This window comes from Eleutherodactylus coqui, chromosome 5, assembly GCF_035609145.1.
Source record: "Eleutherodactylus coqui strain aEleCoq1 chromosome 5, aEleCoq1.hap1, whole genome shotgun sequence".
In the NCBI taxonomy this organism is placed as follows: Eukaryota; Metazoa; Chordata; class Amphibia; order Anura; family Eleutherodactylidae; genus Eleutherodactylus; species Eleutherodactylus coqui.
Genome location: NC_089841.1, coordinates 20,521,882 through 20,540,412, shown reverse-complemented (window position 1 = coordinate 20,540,412; position 18,531 = coordinate 20,521,882). Strand labels below are relative to the sequence as shown.

Here is an 18,531-nt window from a genome sequence, read left to right as displayed (position 1 = left end):
CCAATAGTTCCCTGTGCCAATCCCCTCCCCAGGAAGGAAATGGCTATAATGTACAAAGAACCCATATTGCCTGAATGACATCACAACATTTCATCCAAAACCATTCAATATGTCTTCTAAGGGTTAATCCTCCCTCTCAGTGAGGTGATTGGCACAGAAAACCTTTCCTACGTGAGTCTTACTGGATTACGGAGATGTGCGCCCGGGTTCTGTTAGGCTTGAAGTCTAAGTAAGATCTTATGTATTCCTGTTGGCAGTATCTACCTGATCTGTAAATGTTTGCACCCTGATATGGGCTATTATGTCGCAGCAGATTTCCCAAGTTGTCACTTATGTATAAAACTCTTGGCTCTCCTGAAATCTGGTGTGTTCAGAGCTCATCTGAGTGTGAAACATGTAGGGGGTTTGTTTTATCGGTCTGTGCGCCCCAAGTTGTATAGTCCTGTATAAATAAAGTCTGATATGTTACACTGAAGTTGTAGAACCTTTCCCATGTGATCACAGCTGTATATTACTGTGTGCGACTCTTCCTAGTATATGACCCTATAGTGATGAGATGGAGGGGAGACGCCCTTGCTGGGCTCAGTGGTGGAAACATCATCTAAAGGAAGAAGAAAGATCGGCCCAAATACAAACATGTAAGTTACACAAGTAAACTTTTATGAACAGTCAGAAACAAGTTTAGAGATGCAGTTATATGTATCAGTGTGAAATATTCTATGTACACGGCTGATATAAAGGTGGAATATCATCTGGATTGTATTTGCTTCTGGATAACAGATGTTTATCAGTGTGAACTTTTTGATGTCGCAGTAAATGTGATTTACGAGTAAAACATTTCCCACATTCTGAACAGGGAAACGGCTTCTCTCCTGTGTGAGTTCTCTGATGTGTAACAAGATGTGATTTCACTGCAAAACATTTCCCACATTCTGAACAGGGAAACGGCTTCTCTCCTGTGTGAATTCTCTGATGTTTAACAAGGAGTGATTTTGCTGCAAAACATTTCCTACAATCTGAGCAAGAAAATGCCTTCTCTCCTGTGTGAGTTCTCTGATGTGTAACAAGGACTGATTTCTGTGCAAAACATTTCCCACATTCTGAACAGGGAAACGGCTTCTCTCCTGTGTGAATTCTCTGATGTCTAACAAGCAGTGATTTCTGTGCAAAACATTTCCCACATTCTGAACATACAAACGGCTTCCCCCCTGTGTGAGTTTTCTGATGATCAACAAGGAGTGATTTTGCTGCAAAACATTTCCTACAATCTGAGCAACAAAATGGCTTGTCTCTTGTGTGAATTCTCTGATGTGTAACAAGGACTGATTTCTGTGCAAAACATTTCCCACATTCTGAACAGGGAAACGGCTTCTCTCCTGTGTGAATTCTCTGATGTGTAACAAGATATGATTTTGCTGCAAAACATTTCCCACATTCTGAACAAGAAAATGGCTTCTCTCCTGTGTGAATTCTCTGATGTCTAACAAGGAGTGATTTCACTGAAAAACATTTCCCACATTCTGAACATGAATATGGCTTCTTCTTTCTGACAGCTCTTTGATGTTTTCTCTTTCTGTGACATTTATTCTGCTTATCGGTCTGTGATGAATCAGAAGATGGGACCTGTATAAGAGGATCAGATGGTGGATCTTTGCTGTGAAGGGCTGAGGAGAGATCTGGGATAATGGCAGGTTCTTCATATGTATCTTGTGTGATACTGCAACCCTCTGCTTTACAATCTGCAGATATCAGACGTCCCTCGGAGCTCCTGGTACCGTCATCTGCCAAGATAATTTTTTTTCACATTATAGATCTTAAAATGATCCTGACATTTTATAACATTTCTATGAAATAACAAGTCATGTAGAAAAAAGGTAATCATCATCTAAGGGTGCTTTTACACAGTGGCTAGAATAATCAATGAAAAGGGTCATTGCAAACAACTCGTTATGAAAATTTGTAGAAAAAACGCCCGTGCTACCCAGACCAAACCACCAGGATCAGGCTCCACACAGTTCTTGTTATGGTCATCCGTTTATTGAGGCAATTTTCTGTGCAACGCGTTTCGTCGCCATGCAGGGCAACTTTTTCAAGCACACAGATCATTAAAAATCATATCCTATATATAGAGACCTTACTTGTATGGTCTATAATGGCAATATCCCGTCTGCTCCCCTCTTCCGGTGGGCGTTCCCAGCGTCTGCATGGAGTGAACCGCCGTATAGTTTTGCTATGGGCTGTAACTGGCCCTTCCCCGTGTCAATCTCCAAAGTTTAATGACGTAGACATTGAGGCGTCACGTGAGTGCCCGTCGTGGACTGTGAATGGTCCATTTAGTTGTCAATCTATGTATGTTCTGACGTCAGGCGTTTTTATGTCGTCATCACGTTCGTCACGAGGGGCGGACTGGCGCCGTGCCCTCCTCCCGGCCGGCACAAGTAGTATGTAGTCCCACATTACTCTACGTTGGTCACGTGTCTGACGTAGTTACGTCAGAGATAAAGTTAACTGTTTTAAATTCACTGATGCGCTAATGGGGGATTATACTTGGATTAAAGCTATAAGGGCTATTATAACCTTTCTTAATAAGTCTAATGCCTATGTAGAACCAAATAATGCTTGTATATTACTAGATCTTAAATACCGGGATAGAGATGGGATAGTCATTTACAAAAATCTATATATAAAATATGCATATTAAAACAATATATCAAGTAATTAAAAATAAACAATTCGCAAATATATTAGTATCACCTTCCATCATATATTTGTATAAATATTTAAAAGGTTTCTATAGATCAATTCATAAGCTATCATATGCTATTTCATAGTATATCATGAATATTTCATCATAAATGTAAACATTGGTATACCTTTTTCTGTATATAAAAATATAAATATATATAAAACTATGTAAGCATATATTAAAAATATGTAAAAATATATATATATCTATAACTATAAAAACTTTATCAAATCTTCTCTAATACCTCATTTAGACCATTAGGTGTCAGTGTGTTTAGCCTGAATATCCAAGACATCTCTTTTTGTCTTAGTTCATGTACGGATTTAGAGCCTATATATTCTAATGGGGTGATTTTTAAAACAGTGTGGCCTTTATCATGTACATTTAAAAAGTGACGAGATACACTAGGTTTTAAAAAGCCGTTTTTTATATTACTCCTGTGTTTATTCATCCTATCTCTCAAAGCGTTGATAGTCCTTCCCACATATCTCAAATGACAAGGGCATTCCAACAAATAAATCACTGATTCTGTCTTACAAGTTAAACGTTGTTTTATTACTATAGGTTCTCCTTCTTCCAATTCAATCTCTGTTCTTCTATTGGTGATACTATCACATCTGCATTTTTTATCGCCACATTTATAGACTGCTTTTGGACCTTTTTGAGTTTTCTCAGTATTATGTCTCTTGTTTTTTTCTTTTTTGGGACATGATGGTGCTAACATATTTTTCAGAGTTCTGTTCTTCCTAAATATACATAGTGGATTATCTGGTATAGCTTTACACAATAATGGATCTTCTTTTAATAGTGACGTTATTTTTTATAATTTTCTTAATGGTACTAAACTGTTTACTGTATTTAGTTGTAAAAGCTACTTTGAATGTATTTTTAGACTCCTTTACCTTTTATACTATTTTTCTATTTGTATTTGTACCCTGTTCGGAGGAAACTTTGTGATTTTCCACCACTTTGTTATAAGCTGAATTGATCACATTTGCCGGATATCCTTTGTTATGGTGTCGTGGATTTCCTTTTGTGTCCACCAACTTGATCAATTAGGAATGTTTACACCCTTCCAGATTAATTCTGAATTGATTATGCGCATAAGAAGATTTCACACTGACACAGGTTCAGCATGTATAAGCTTCCTCAATTCTCCTTTATTTGTGGGCGCCCAGCCTCTTTTAAAGAGTTTAACATATCTGCCCATCTGGGCAGGTCAAAGATTACATAGATACAACGTATTGTTTAGTTATTGGATAAGCATCTTGAAATTCTTCCATCCTCCGGTCATCTGTAATTGGCCATCAGGTGGTGAACGAGATGAGTGGGTTGTCTTTGACCCACGTGTGGTTCCTTCGATATGATTGGATGTTACAGCTTGAACTATTAATTGCACAAATCTCCCATATTATTTGCATAAGTTTCCAGTAAAACTGCTTGGGTTATTATTGTGGTAGCTTTTTACAGACTGCAGTTATCTATGTCTGAGCTTTACCTCTTCTAAAGTTGCAAAACAGATGGAAAAATATAGCGTGTCTATGTTAAATATTATCTTGTCAGCAAGTTTATGGAATAGAAGTTTCACTACAGGAAGTAGAGATATTGCATAGATGTAAGAACATATATCTATATTTGTATCAGAACAGAAGGCAAACATGGTAAAGTACTGTCATTTGTTATACAGAATAAAAACAGATTCACTGTCCACTACAAAGGTCCACAGTCCAGAATATAGATATATTGGGTTTCCACCACAATGGAATCTCTTTTTTATTATCGCAGCTTGGTTCTCAAAGTCCTCTGTGTCTGTACAGTTCCTCCTCACCCTTTGCAGTTGTCCATACGATACATTTAACTTCCATTTTTATAGTGACAACTGCGAAAATCTAAATAGCTGTTAGTGTCCACAGCTTTGAAGTGGGTACGAGTAATTATCTTTTGTTCTTTCACCATTAGTTCCAAATCTAGGTACACTATTCTATTTGGGTCTGTTATGTGTAAATTTGAAGCCAAATTCATTCTTTGTTAGGTCTTCAATAAACACCTTTACATCTTCTTCCTCCCCATCCCAAATTAGTAGCAGGTCGTCTATGAATCTTTTGTATAAGATTATACGGTTATATGAAAAACGATTTTTCTCAAAAATGTCCATGACGCAGTTGGCATAACTTGGGGCACAAATCGTGCCCATTGCGGTCCCCATAATCTGCCTGTAAAAAACACCATTATATGTAAAAGAGTTTTTATTTAATATGAAAGAGATAGCTTGGAGTATGAACTCTCTCTGCTTTTCAGGCATGAGAGGATCTTCCCTCAGAATTTTATCTATGGCTGAAATGCCCTTATCATGATCGATGTTTGTGTACAGAGCTTCAACATCCATTGTACACCATCTGTACGTTTTTTCCAGGGTATCTCTTTAATGATGTCCAATAAGTGTCCTGAATCCTTTAGGTGTGAAGGTAAATTTTTTACATATTTTTGCAATTGCAAATCAATGTACTCGGATAGCCGATTGGTTATAGATTGCATACCCGCTATAATCGGTCGGCCCGGGGGATTAAAAATATCTTTATGTACCTTTGGGACATAATAGAAGTAAGGCATACCTACCGGAGTTTCAAGAATATATTTGTATTCCGATTTCATGATACAATTGTTGGTATACGCTGCTTTAAGTAATTTTTTAAATTCTATCCTGGTTGTACTTGTGGGATCTTTTTTCAATTTCTCATAATATTTTGTATCGCTTAGTATCCTTGTGGCTTCATTATTATACTGATCATAGTCTAGAATGACTATACCCCCGCCTTTATCGGCATTTCTAATCACTATGTTTTCCTCTTTAGTAAGATTATTGAGTGTAGTTCTTTGTCTCTTGGTGAGATTGTCTGACCTATGGGGTGCTTCTATATTCTTTTGACACATCTCTTTAAACTCCTTCATCACCCTTTGGTAGAAGAGCTCGATATACTCTCCTTTCGTTTACACTGGGTAGAACCTACTTATGGGTTTTAGATCAATCGTTATCGGGTCATCAATGTTAAATACATGTTCCGTATACTCTTCATTAGATAGTCTCTCTGTCCTTTTCATCTCTTGGATGATAAAATATCTGTTGAGGGTTAGTTTCCGTATAAAGCTGTTCGGGTCCACGACGAGGTCAAATAGATTAGACGGGGTGGTGGGGCTAAAGGATAACCCTTTAGCCAATATTTCCATTTCCTTCCGTTTTAACATGTATTTGGATATATTAAATATACCCCGACTTCTAGCTTCTTCAAATGTTACCGTCTTTTCATTTGAGGATTCACTTTTGTTCTTGTTCCTCCCTCTCCCACCCCTTTTGCCCCTTCTCTTTCTCCTCCCACTTTTTTCGTTGATCTTGTTTGTTCTTGTATTGGAAGGTAGAACTGGAGCCCAAGCTACAGGAATAGTATATTCCATACAGATGGAGTTCGGCCATTTCTGCACCAACATTAGTTTCTGGTTTTCCATAAAGAACTCATATAAAATCTCCCATGAAGCCGGATGTCAGTAACACACGGTGTGCAGCAAATACAGAACTGCTCATCTATAAGACAGCTTGGTACATACAGTAATTCTATATTCTGTCACCTCAGACCAGGACTAGGCCGGGGCAGGGAGGCATTCTGAGTATTGCTCTGGGGCCCCATGGCTTCTTTGTATGACCCTGGAGCCTATACACTTCATAGTTCCCGGTCATGCTGCAAAATAAATTCTCTGGGGCAGAAAAAGTTTATTGTAACCAAAAGGAAAAGGCCCTTCACAGAATAGACATATACCTAAAATGTATCCTTTATTAGTATACATTAAAATGTTATTGGCTACAAACACAGACTGCAGGTTCTTACAACAACCAGAACTGCAGTCAGAACAATTAACGGGATTAGATGACAGACCGATCAGAAATCCGCTACTGTCACTAAATCACTTATCTGTGAGCATAAACCGCTACCATCTAGACCTCACATATACAAGTCATAGATGTACAGATGGTTTACATAAATGCATTACCATCAAGACATCCCATGTAAGGGTCGCGGGCGCGGTAGAAATCTCTATAGGAGTTTGATTTTGAGATGGAATGTCAATTGTAACCAGGAAATTATTCATCTTAACCCCTTAGTGACGGCCACATCGGGATTTGACATCCTCACTAAGTGGGCTTTAAATCCTAGAGGACATAGAAATATGCGTCCTCTTAGGATTAATGCCCACTTAGCTGAGGACGTGACAGCTCCATGCTGTCGGTGCCTGCAGGTAGCCGACAGCATGGAGCTGTCATCCTGGGCTGCGGGCAGTCCCCCCCCCCCCCCCCCCATCATTGCGATCGGCGCTATCCAATGGATAGCGCCGATCGCAATAAGGTAAACAAAAGTGGTAATAAAGTTAGATATTCAGCTGCTCTGAATTCAAAATCTCCTGGCTACCAGCCAGGAGATGTGAGCGGTCCCCGAGTCCGCGATCACCGCTAGCGGTGATCGCGAAAAAGTTAAAAAAAAGTTTAAAAAAGTTCCAGTTTCACCTCCCCTCATGGATGCGAAAATACTCACCTCAGGTCCTCCGCGATGTCCCTGGTATTCCGGGACCCGAAGTCCCCCTCTGCGCATGCGCGCCCGATGTCAATCGTCGGGCGCATGCACAGAGGGGCCCGAGCCCTGGGAAATTCAAAATCCCTCTGCTCCTGGCTGCCATGTGTAGCCAGGAGCAGAGGGATGTCACTCAGCATGTGATCAGTTAAAGTTTAAAAAAAGTGTAAAAAGCTTACGTTTCATCTCCCCCCACAGATCATATCCATGAGGGAGGATGAAATGACATACGTAAGGCCCCTGGATTTATCAGCGGACCTTACCCTAGCTTTTGCGCACGCGCCCGTTGCCAAAATGGCGGACGCATTCTCAAAAGTCAAAGATTGACCGGGAAATTCAAAATCTCCCTGCTCCTGGCTACAAAATTTAGCTGAGAGCCTGGAGATTTCACGGAGAGCCGCGGTGAGCGGTTCCTGATCACGGGTTCGCCATTTTCCAATGGATAATAACGATCACGTAAAAGTAAAAAAAGGTGAAGCTTCATCTCCCCTCCCTGATGTGATCGGTGAGAGGAGAGGAAACTTTTTAGAGGGGGCTCCGTATTTGCAACCCGACGCGATCTTTCTCCGTGAACTTTCCCGGATTCTGCACATGCGACCACCGGCAAAACACCGGACACATGCGCAGGAGTCGGGGAGCCCAGGAAATGTAAAATCTCCTTACTCCCAGCAACCAAAGGTCGCCGAGAGCCTGGAGCAGTGACCTTGTTGAGCGGTCGCCGGTCATGTGATAAAAAGGTAGCGATCTACCTTAGGCCGGTCTCACATGACCGGATAGGAATTACGGATTCCGCATGCATCTGATCCGTGATAATACATGGATCAATCGCACTGGATTACACCATTCCGCTCACATTAGCGGGTTGGAATTAAGTAATCCACTGGCAGAAAAGAGAACGCAGCAGGTTCTATTTAACTGCGGATATCCGCAACATAAAGCCCATTGTGCTCCGTGGTCGTGGATATACCCGCTGCCGACACGCAACTACATAGTGTACGGGCTGCGGGTACCCGCGTCATCGCTAAGCAACGGTGCGGGAAATACAAACAAAAAAAAGTACTGCGCATGACCGCCTGTGTGAGTAGGCAGTTATGAGCAGTAGATTACGCGGTTGTACGCAGGGTCACAGCCGTGCTCACAGCTGGGATCCGCTGCAGGCCTCCGCAAGCGGATTCCACCTACGGCTGCGTGAGCCCGGCGTTATTCAGATCGCTACTTGTAATACGTATTTTACAAGAGGCCCCGGGAACGCTCGCCTTCGTGCAGTTCCTGGAGCAGCTTGTTGAGCGCCTTCTGTGTGAGACCGCCGCACCTCGGCAAGCTTATGAAGACTCACAGAGCGCCACTTTTTACACCCCATCCCTGCGGCTGAGGTCACAAAATACCCCCCAAAAAGCATGAGAGGAGGGGGGGGATACCCGGTTTTATTGCCCGATGCACCCCGTTGTGCATCCAGACATAAGATTAGGGCCACAATGGGCATGTCTCTGAACACAGGACAAACAGGGGGATCCATTTTGGGGTATCAATCCTCATTTTCATGTGCGCTATAGAAAAAAAATAGGTCTTTAAAATGACATATTATGAAATTATATTTTTTTTCTCCTCTAAATTGAATTAATTCCTGAAAAAAAACCTGTAGGGTCAAAATACTCATGACACCCCTCAGTGGATACATTAAGGGGTGTAGTTTTTAAAATGGGGTCATTTGTAGGGGTATCTATCATTCTGACACCTATGAGCCTTTGCAATCTTAGCTTGGTGTAGGAAAACAAAGCGTTCTTCAAAATGCTGAAAAGTACCGTATATACCGGCGTATAAGGCGACGGGGCGTATAAGACGACCCCCCAACTTTCACCTTATACGCCGGTATACAGAGGAGAAAAAAAAATCCTTACTCACCTGCCCCGGCGTTCTGTCGCGCTCCGGCAGGATGTCGCTCGCTCCTCGTCCCCGGCGCAGCGTTGCTTTCTGAATGCGGGGCTTGAAATCCCCGCTTCCAGAAAGCTAATACACACGCCGGCAGCCATGACAGCATTGACGAGGAGCGAGCGACATCCTGCCGGAGTGCGACAGAACGCCGGGGGAGGTGAGTAATGATTTTTTTTTTTTTACACTTTTTTTTTTTTTGAATTACCGGCGCATAAGACGACCCCCGACTGCAGAGCAGATTTTTCGGGGTTCAAAAGTCGTCTTATACGCCGGTATATACGGTAATGTTAAATTTGTATGGCTCCTAAATGGTTAAAAAAAAAACACAAGTTTTTCAAATGTGCATTCAGAATAAAGTAAACAGGTGGAACTATATATCCCATCAAAACTTTGTACAGTATGTTTGGACATATTTGAGATATTACAGTTGAAAATGTGAAAAAAAATGACAATTTTTTCAAAATTTTCCCAATATTGGTACTTTTAATAAATATACATAAATACGATCAGTCTATTTTTACCAGCTAAATGAAGTACAACATGTGGCGAAAAACCAATGTCAGAATCACTGGGATATGCAAAACCTTTACGGAGTTATGCTATGTTGAACGACGCATGTCAGATTTCCAAAATTTGGCTCCATCACTAAGGCGCAAACAAGCTTCGTCACTAAGGGGTTAATGTGAAACTGTACAAAGGCTTTCCTGACACCCAGATAGGTGATATCCACAACACAACTTTCATCCACTGTTTCTGTGAAGGGGAATGCATTGTGGCTTGCAGTTTGCCCCCCGCCCCGACAATTACAAGAGGTCCAAACTAGCCGGGCTTCATGTAATTGTAGGGTCACAGCAAACTGTGATACAACCGTACTGACCGCCATTACATTCCAATGAGAAAAGTATTGTGGCCAGAGTCTCCATGTAGCCACAGCCGTACTGGTGACCCCTTCACCAATTTAGGGGGGTTCTACGAATTACTAATATGAAACTAAGAGAACAATAAAGGCAGACAATGATATTTTACAAGTCCCACCAAGCAGGATTCCCACTCTGTAGATACAACCTAGCAGCTCTTACTGGTGATGCCAGATCCCTCCTCCTCCGGTCCTGCAGGGATTAAATGCAAAGCGGAGGAGCTGGTGGGGATAGTTGGGGGGACGGGGTAGCATGGGCCAAGGCACCTCTCCAGCCCTGCACCGCCGCCTACTGTAGTAGTAGGGCTGGTGGAGCAGACATCTTCTATAGACACATTCTGTTTGATATAGCAGTCATCCACCATATAGTCGCTGACTAGTGTCACTGTAGGACCGGGATGCTTACATATCAGCAATTAATAAGGCCGCCTGCAGAGAATTGTCGCAGCGGGACCTGAGCCCCTGCAGGGACCAGCGCGGTTCCGGCTCTTTGATGTGCCGGCTGCCGGCCAGCAAGCACATGCCGGAGCGGAGCCGCCAGCCGGGTAGTGACATTTCTGTGCGGGGCTCACAGAACCGCGCACAGAAATAGAGCATACCGCGATTTGTTTTCCGCACGTGATTTCGCACGGACAAATGGCGGCCGTCTGCACAGGATTGTGTTTTCTAACACAATCTTATGGCAGCTTCCACAGGTGTAAATTCTGCGGGAAATCCTGCTGCGGAATATCCGCCATGTGCCGGGGGCCTAAATGTGTGCTGGTGATATGTAGGCCTTCTGATTATACACTGTCATTAATCAACAACTGTGTAGTGAATGGCTCTACTAATCCAACTAGCACAGTGTCCTGCCTGGCTCACACCCCACTTCCTGCCTACAAGCACCAGGGGCACATGCCCCACATCACCCCTCCACAGCTATGATCCTAAATACATCCATTACCTGGTGATGGGAGCGGCTGGCGGGTCTCCATCATGGCCTCCTTGTACAGATCCTTGTGTCCTTCTAAATACTCCCACTCCTCCATGGAGAAATAGACAGCGACATCCTGACACCTTATAGGAACCTGACAACACAATATACAGTCATTACCCAGAAGCCTCCAGTGCTGTTAGGCCTCCCTCACAAAGGGCGCTTTCAGCAGCGTTTTCAGACGCGTTTTCAGCCGTGTTATAAACGCTCTACAAGGCTCCCATTCATTTCAATGGGGCTGCTCACACAGGGCTGAAAGCGCTGCGTTTTGAAAGCGCTGCATGTTCTACTCTTGGGCGTTTTCAGCTGAGTCTCCCATTGAAATGAATGGGCACAGCCTCTTCAGCTGGGCTGAAAAGGCAGCTGAAAAGGCAGCGTTTTGCAAACGCCCTGTGTGAGGGAGGCCTTACTGTATAATGTCCCAGCATTCCCTGCAGCGTCACCTCTCCAGTCAGCAGCTCAATCATCTTCTTGGTGAGTTCTAGAATCTTCTGTACATTGATGTCTTCATGTATCAGGGGGTGAGGTGGGAGCCCCATGATTGGGCTCAGGGGTCTTCCCCATTCATCACACACAGGGGCCCGACAGTCATCACTAGAGGTCTTCCTCATTACTGTGTAATCCTGTATATGGGGAGACAATAATAAATATCACTACAGACATTTCCAGAGTCCATCACCTCTCCAGTGACATCATCTGTTATTACCATAGATAGGAATGATGTAATGTGACATCACCAGAATCTCTCCCCCCTCCAGTGACATCATCTGTTATTACCATAGATAAGAATGATGTATTGTGACATCACCAGAATCTCTCCCCCCTCCAGTGACATCATCTGTTATTACCATAGATAATAATGATGTAATGTGACATCACCAGAATCTCTCCCCTCTCCAGTGACATCATCTGTTATTACCATCGATAAGAATGATGCAATGTGACATCATCAGAATCTCTCACCTCCCCAGTCAGCTGGAGGAGTATCTCTAGGGTGAGGTTGAATACACTCTCCGCCATCTTGTTTCTGTCGTCCTCCATCTTTGATGAATGAATCCTGTAGGGACCTGAATGGAAACAATATGAACCGATGTAAAAACCACAAAAACCAACATCTCCAAGTTCAGCTGCTTTTTACGGGGTTTTCTCTGAAGCGCTGCAGTGTTTTAGCGCACAATATAGATGTCTGCAATGTACATGCGTGTTGGGATGTATGTGTGACATCGGACAGCAGAATCCTCCGGACAGCCTCCCGTTAACCCCTTCCTGCAGCCATTTCTCATCCCCACCGCCCAACGACAATTGCTATTATATCTGCTAATAAAGCTGGATGAGCGCCGGTATTGTGAGGGACAAGTAGGATTTTTAATAGCAGCATTTAATGTGGGAGAACCTTAGAAATACTTTATTAGGAATTCATTTAATAGGAAATTTTATAAAAACATTTGCTGGAATCCTTTAACCCCTTAGTGCTATAGGTAGTACATGTACGTCCTGCAGCGTCGGGGTAAGTATGAACGCGCGGCGATCTCCCTCCATACAGCGTGAGCGCCGGCTGTTTACTGCGGCTGTCAATTCTGATAGCGCCATTTAAATGCAATGAGATCGCAGGGAGCCGTGCAGGTGTCATGGCAGCCGGGGGCCCTCTGTAACGCCCCGGGGCTGTCCTGGCAGAATGCCTATCAAGCCATGCCCGTGGCTCCTCCAGAAAAGGCGTGAGAAGATGAGCCCATTCCCATCTAATTACTTCTCTGTACTAATTACTTACTGACTCCACGACCTAAACGTTTACTAGCGTCCGGATCGCGGCATCCAATAATGCGCACAAACCTCAGTAAAGTTTACACCGCCCTATCCCGCCTGGGCACAATCTGTAGCAGAAAGTAGGCCGACCGCTTCTATAGCGAAACCCGTTACACGCTGCCGTCACAGAGATAACAAATATCACTAGCGAGGAACGGCTAATACATTCCTGATGACAGATGGAAAACATCCTGAAGGTCATACAAATGGCCACCAAAATAAACCTGCAGGGGGCGCCCTCCAGCCTCACCCTGCCCTGCAAAGGATTGCATCTTCTACACCCTGGTGATCAGAGGCATCTCGTCCTTCATCTACTAGGACTTACTATTCTTATACAGAGGAGTCTACATCCTGTTTGTCAAAGGGATCTCGTCCTTGAGCCGCTAGGACTTACTATTCTTACACAGAGGAGTCTACATCCTGGTGGTCAGAGGGATCTGGTGCTTCAGCCTCTAGGACTTACTATTCTTATACAGAGGAGTCTACATCCTGGTGGTCAGAGGAATCTGGTCCTTCAGCCACTAGGACTTACTATTCTTATACAGAGGATAAGGTACTGGACAGACCCCGTTGACCATAATGAGTTCTGGATGGCAGTTTCCTGGATAAGTAGCACAGTGTGGTGTAGGACTTCAGGCTGTCAGACATTGTTATGTCAGGCCTTGGGCCTATCTTAGCTTCCATGTTATGGTTGTCATTTGTCAGGCCCTGGGAAAGCTGGATGAATTCAGTGTTCTAATCTCTTATTCCTCTCCTTTGTATCTGGTAAGCCTTTGATCTACAGGAGGACAGGAAGCCCTTTGTCCCACTGGCTACTGACAAGGAGATGCTAAATAGGCCCCTGCTGGCATGGATTGGCACCTTGGATGGTTCAGGCAGACATCCTGGTGCCCAATTTTACATTAGAAGGAAATCATTTAATAAATGATATTTGGGCGAATGAAGGTCTTAGCCAGATATGAATTATATTTTGAGAATCGGGCTGACCAGCTGAACAAAACTCATCTACAGGCATTGAAGTCCAAGGCTCAGAGCACCCAGAACTGCATATCTGGGGAAATATGGATGTCAACCCATCCGTGCGTGGGCTCAAACCATATGTAAAATCAAGACTAAGAACATGCCACGCCCAAATTCACAATCGGAGGCTCTCCTGCCGAGATATGACTGAAAACGGGGAATTATGATTTTCCACCAGGAATACAGGACTCCACCCCAACTCTCCAGTGACATCAGAGGGGGCGGGGTAAGGAGTGTTCTGAGGGTCCTTTTATAATGTGGGACCCTACAGACCCCAAATTATCAGATCCTACAGATACGCCTCAGCATAAGGCTTCAACCCCTTCCCGCAACAGGGCGTAAATTCAAAATCCTTCTGCTCCTGGCTGCCATGTGTAGCCAGGAGCAGAGGGATGTCACCCAGCATGTGATCATTTAAAGTTTAGCCGAGAGCCTGGAGATTTCACGGAGAGCCGCAGTGAGCGGTTCCTGATCACGTGTTCGCCCTTTTCCAATGGATAATGGCAATCGCGTAAAAGTAAAAAAAGGTGAAGCTTCATCTCCCCTGCCGGATGTGATCGGTGAGAGGAGATGAAACTTTTTAGCGGGGGCTCCGTATTTGCAACCCGACGCGATCTTTCTCCGTGAACTTTCCCGGATTCTGCACATGCAAAACACCGGACACATGCGCAGGAGTCGGGGAGCCCAGGAAATGTAAAATCTCCTTAATCCCAGCAACCAACGGTCGCCAAGAGCCTGGAGCAGTGACCTTGTTGAGCGGTCGCCGGTCACGTGATAAAAAGGTAGCGATCTACCTTAGGCCGGTCTCACATGACCGGATAGGAATTACAGATTCCGTATGCGTCTGATCCGCGGTAATACGCAGATCAATCGCATTGGATTACACAATTCCGCTCACATTAGCGGGTTGGAATTACGTAATCCACTGGCAGAAAAGAGAACGCAGCAGGTTCTATTTTACTTCGGATATCAGCAACACAGAGCCCATTGTGCTCCATGGTCGCTGATATACCCGCAGCCCATATGCAACTACCTTGTATACGGGCTGCGGGTACCCGCGTCATCGCTAAGCGAGGGTTCGGGAAATGCAAACAAAAAAATATATACTGCGCATGACCGCCTGTGTGAGTAGGCAGTTATGCGCAGAACATTACGCGGCCGTACGCAGGGTCACAGCTGGCTCACAGCTGGGATCCGCTGCGGGCCTCCGCAAGCGGATTCCACATATGGCCGCATGAGCCCGGCGTTATTCAGATCGCTACCTGTAATACGTATTTTACAAGAAGCCCCGGGAACGTTCGCCTTCATGCAGTTCCTGGAGCAGCTTGTTGAGCGCCTTCTGTGTGAGACCGCCGCACCTCAGCAAGATTACGGAGACCCACAGAGTGCCCCTTTTTACACCCCATCCCCGCGGCTGAGGTCACAAAATAGCCCCCAAAAAGCATGAGAGGAGGGGGGGATACCCGGTTTTATTGCCCGATGTACCCATCCCAACCAGCCTCCGTAATTACCCCAGTCTTCGGAAATACCACACAGTTCATATTATTACTTTTATCTACGATTTGGGGAACGCCAAAAAGGGCGGGGGGGTGGGGGGGGGGATTTTTTTAACGTGGTGATTTTTATTTCGTACAAGTGGGCAATGGGGCCTGGAATTTATTCAGTTGTGCCCTGAAATCCAACGGTGTTCCCTCCATTACAGGCCTTGCCATGTTTCCTGTAAGTAGATTAGGGCCACAGCGGGAATGTTTTTTAACACGGGACAAACAGGGGGATCCATTTTGGGGTGAATGTCTTCATTCCTATGTACACTGTACAAAAAAAAACTGTTTTTAAATTGACAAAAAAATGAAAATCGCAATTTTTTTCCTTCTGCTTTGCTTAGATTCATTCAAACACTGTGGGGTCAAAATACACAGTACACCCCTAGATGAATTCGTTAAGGGGTCTAGTTTTCAAAATGGGGTTGTTTGTGGGGGTTCTCTATGGTTTTGGCCGCTCAAGGGCTCTACAAGTGGGCAATGGGGCCTAAAACGCCTTCAAGCAAAATGTCTGTTCTGAAAGTCACCGATTACTCCTTTCATTTTGGGCCCCGTTGTGCATCCAGACATAAGATTAGGGCCACAATGGGCATGTCTCTGAACACTGTACAGACAGGGGGATCCATTTTGGGGTGTCAATCCTCATTTTCCTGTGCGCTATAGAAAAAAAAAAGGTCTTTAAATTTGAATTCCTGAAAAAAAACCTGTGGGGTCAAAATGCTCATGACACCCCTCAGTTGATACATTAAGGGGTGTAGTTTTTAAATTGGGGTCATTTGGGGGGGTATCTATCCTTCTGACACCTATGAGCCTTTGCAATCTTAGCTTGGTGTAGGAAAACAAAGCGTTCTTCAAAATGCTGAAAAGTAATGTTAAATTTGTACGGCTCCTAAATGGTTAAAAAAACACACAAGTTTTTTAAACGTGCGTCCAGAATAAAGTAAACAGGTGGAACTATATATCCCATCAAAACTTTGTACAGTATGTTTGGACATATTTGAGATATTACAGCTGAAAATGTGAAAAAAAATGAAAATTTTTTCAAAATTTTCACCATATTGGTACTTTTAATAAATATACATAAATACTATCAGTCTATTTTTACCAGCTAAATGAAGTACAACATGTGGCGAAAAACCAATGTCAGAATCACTGGGATATGCAAAACCTTTACGGAGTTATGCTATGTTGAACGACGCATGTCAGATTTTCAAAATTTGGCTCCGTCACTAAGGCGCAAACAAGCTTCGTCACTAAGGGGTTAATGTGAAACTGTACAAAGGCTTTCCTGACACCCAGATAGGCGATATCAACGGCACAACTTTCATCCACTACTTCTGTGAAGGGGAATGCATTGTGGCTTGCAGATTTCCCCCTGCCCCGACAATCACAAGAAGTCCAAACTAGCCGGGCTTCATGTAGTTGTAGGGTCACAGCAAACTGCGATACAACCGTACTGACCGCCATTACATCCCAATGAGAAGAGTATTGTGGTCAGAGTCTCCATGTAGCCATAGCCGTACTGGTGACCCCTTCACCAATTTAGAGGGGTTCTATGAATTACCAATATGAAACTAAGAGAACAATAAAGGCGGACAATGATATTTTACAAGTCCCACCAAGCTGGATATCCACTCTGTAGATACAACCTAGCAGCTCTTACCGGTGATGCCAGATCCCTCCTCCTCCGGTCCTGCAGGGACTAAATGCAAAGCGGAGGATCTGGTGGGGATAGTTGGGGGGACGGGGTAGCATGGGCCCAGGCACCTCTCCAGCCCTGCACCGCCGCCGGCTACTGTAGCACTAGGGCTGGTGGAGCAGAGATCTTCTGTAGACACATTCTGTTTGATATATCAGTCATCCGCCATATAGTCGCTGACTAGTGTCACTGTAGGACCGGGATGCTTACATATCAGCAATTAATAAGGCCGCCTGCAGACGACCGGGTCGGATCCTGCTGCGAGAATTGTCGCAGAGGGACCCGACCCGAGCCCCTGCAGGGACCAGCGCGGCTCCGGCTCTTTGATGTGTCGGCTGCCGGCCAGCTGGCACATGCCGGAGCGGAGCCGCCAGCCAGGGAGTGACATTTCTGTGCAGAGCTCACAGAGCATACCGCGATTTGTTTTCCACACGTGATTTCACGCGGACAAATGGCGGCCGTCTGCATAGGATTGCGTTTTCTAACACAATCTTATGGCAGCTTCCAAAGGCGTAAATTCTGCGGGAAATCCTGCTGCGGAATTTCCGCCCGTGTGCCGGGGGCCTAAATGTGTACTGGTGATATGTAGGCCTTCTGATTATACACTGTCTTTAATCAACAACTGTGTAGTGAGTGGCTCTACTAATCCAACTAGCACAGTGTCCTGCCTGGCTCACACCCCACTTCCTGCCTACAAGCACCAGGGGCACATGCCCCACATCACCCCTCCACAGCTATGATCCTAAATATATCCATTACCTGGTAATGGGAGCGGCTGGTGGGTCTCCATCATGGCATCCTTGTACACATTCTTGTGTCCTTCTAAATACTCCCACTCCTCCATGGAGAAATAGACAGCGACATCCTGACACCTTATAGGAACCTGACAACACAATATACAGTCATTACCCAGAAGCCTCCAGTGCTGTTACTGTATAATGTCCCAGCATTCCCTGCAGCATCACCTCTCCAGTCAGCAGCTCAATCATCTTGTTGGTGAGTTCTAGAATCTTCTGTACATTGATGTCCTCATGTATCAGGGGGTGAAGTGGGGGCCCCATGATTGGGCTCAGGGGTCTTCCCCATCCATCACACACTGGGGTCCAACAGCCATCACTAGAGGTCTTCTTCACTACTGTGTAATCCTGTATATGGGGAGACATTAATAAATATCACTGCAGACATTTCCAAAGTCCATCACCTCTCCAGTGACATCATCAGTCATTACCATAGATAAGAATGACATATGACATCATCAGAATCTCTCCCCCCTCCAGTGACATCA

General features: G+C 44.4%; 1 protein-coding gene across 1 annotated transcript in view; it reads right to left on the bottom strand.

Moving 5' to 3' along the window:
• Nucleotides 1–202: 202 nt before the first annotated feature.
• Nucleotides 203–18,531, bottom strand: part of LOC136629071 (zinc finger protein 665-like) — a 47,751-nt gene continuing 29,422 nt past the window's right edge. The window contains exon 5 of the mRNA XM_066605194.1: nucleotides 203–1,499. Coding sequence (XP_066461291.1) covers nucleotides 718–1,499 — 782 coding nt within the window. The 3' untranslated portion in view covers nucleotides 203–717. The remainder of the gene's footprint in view (nucleotides 1,500–18,531) is intronic.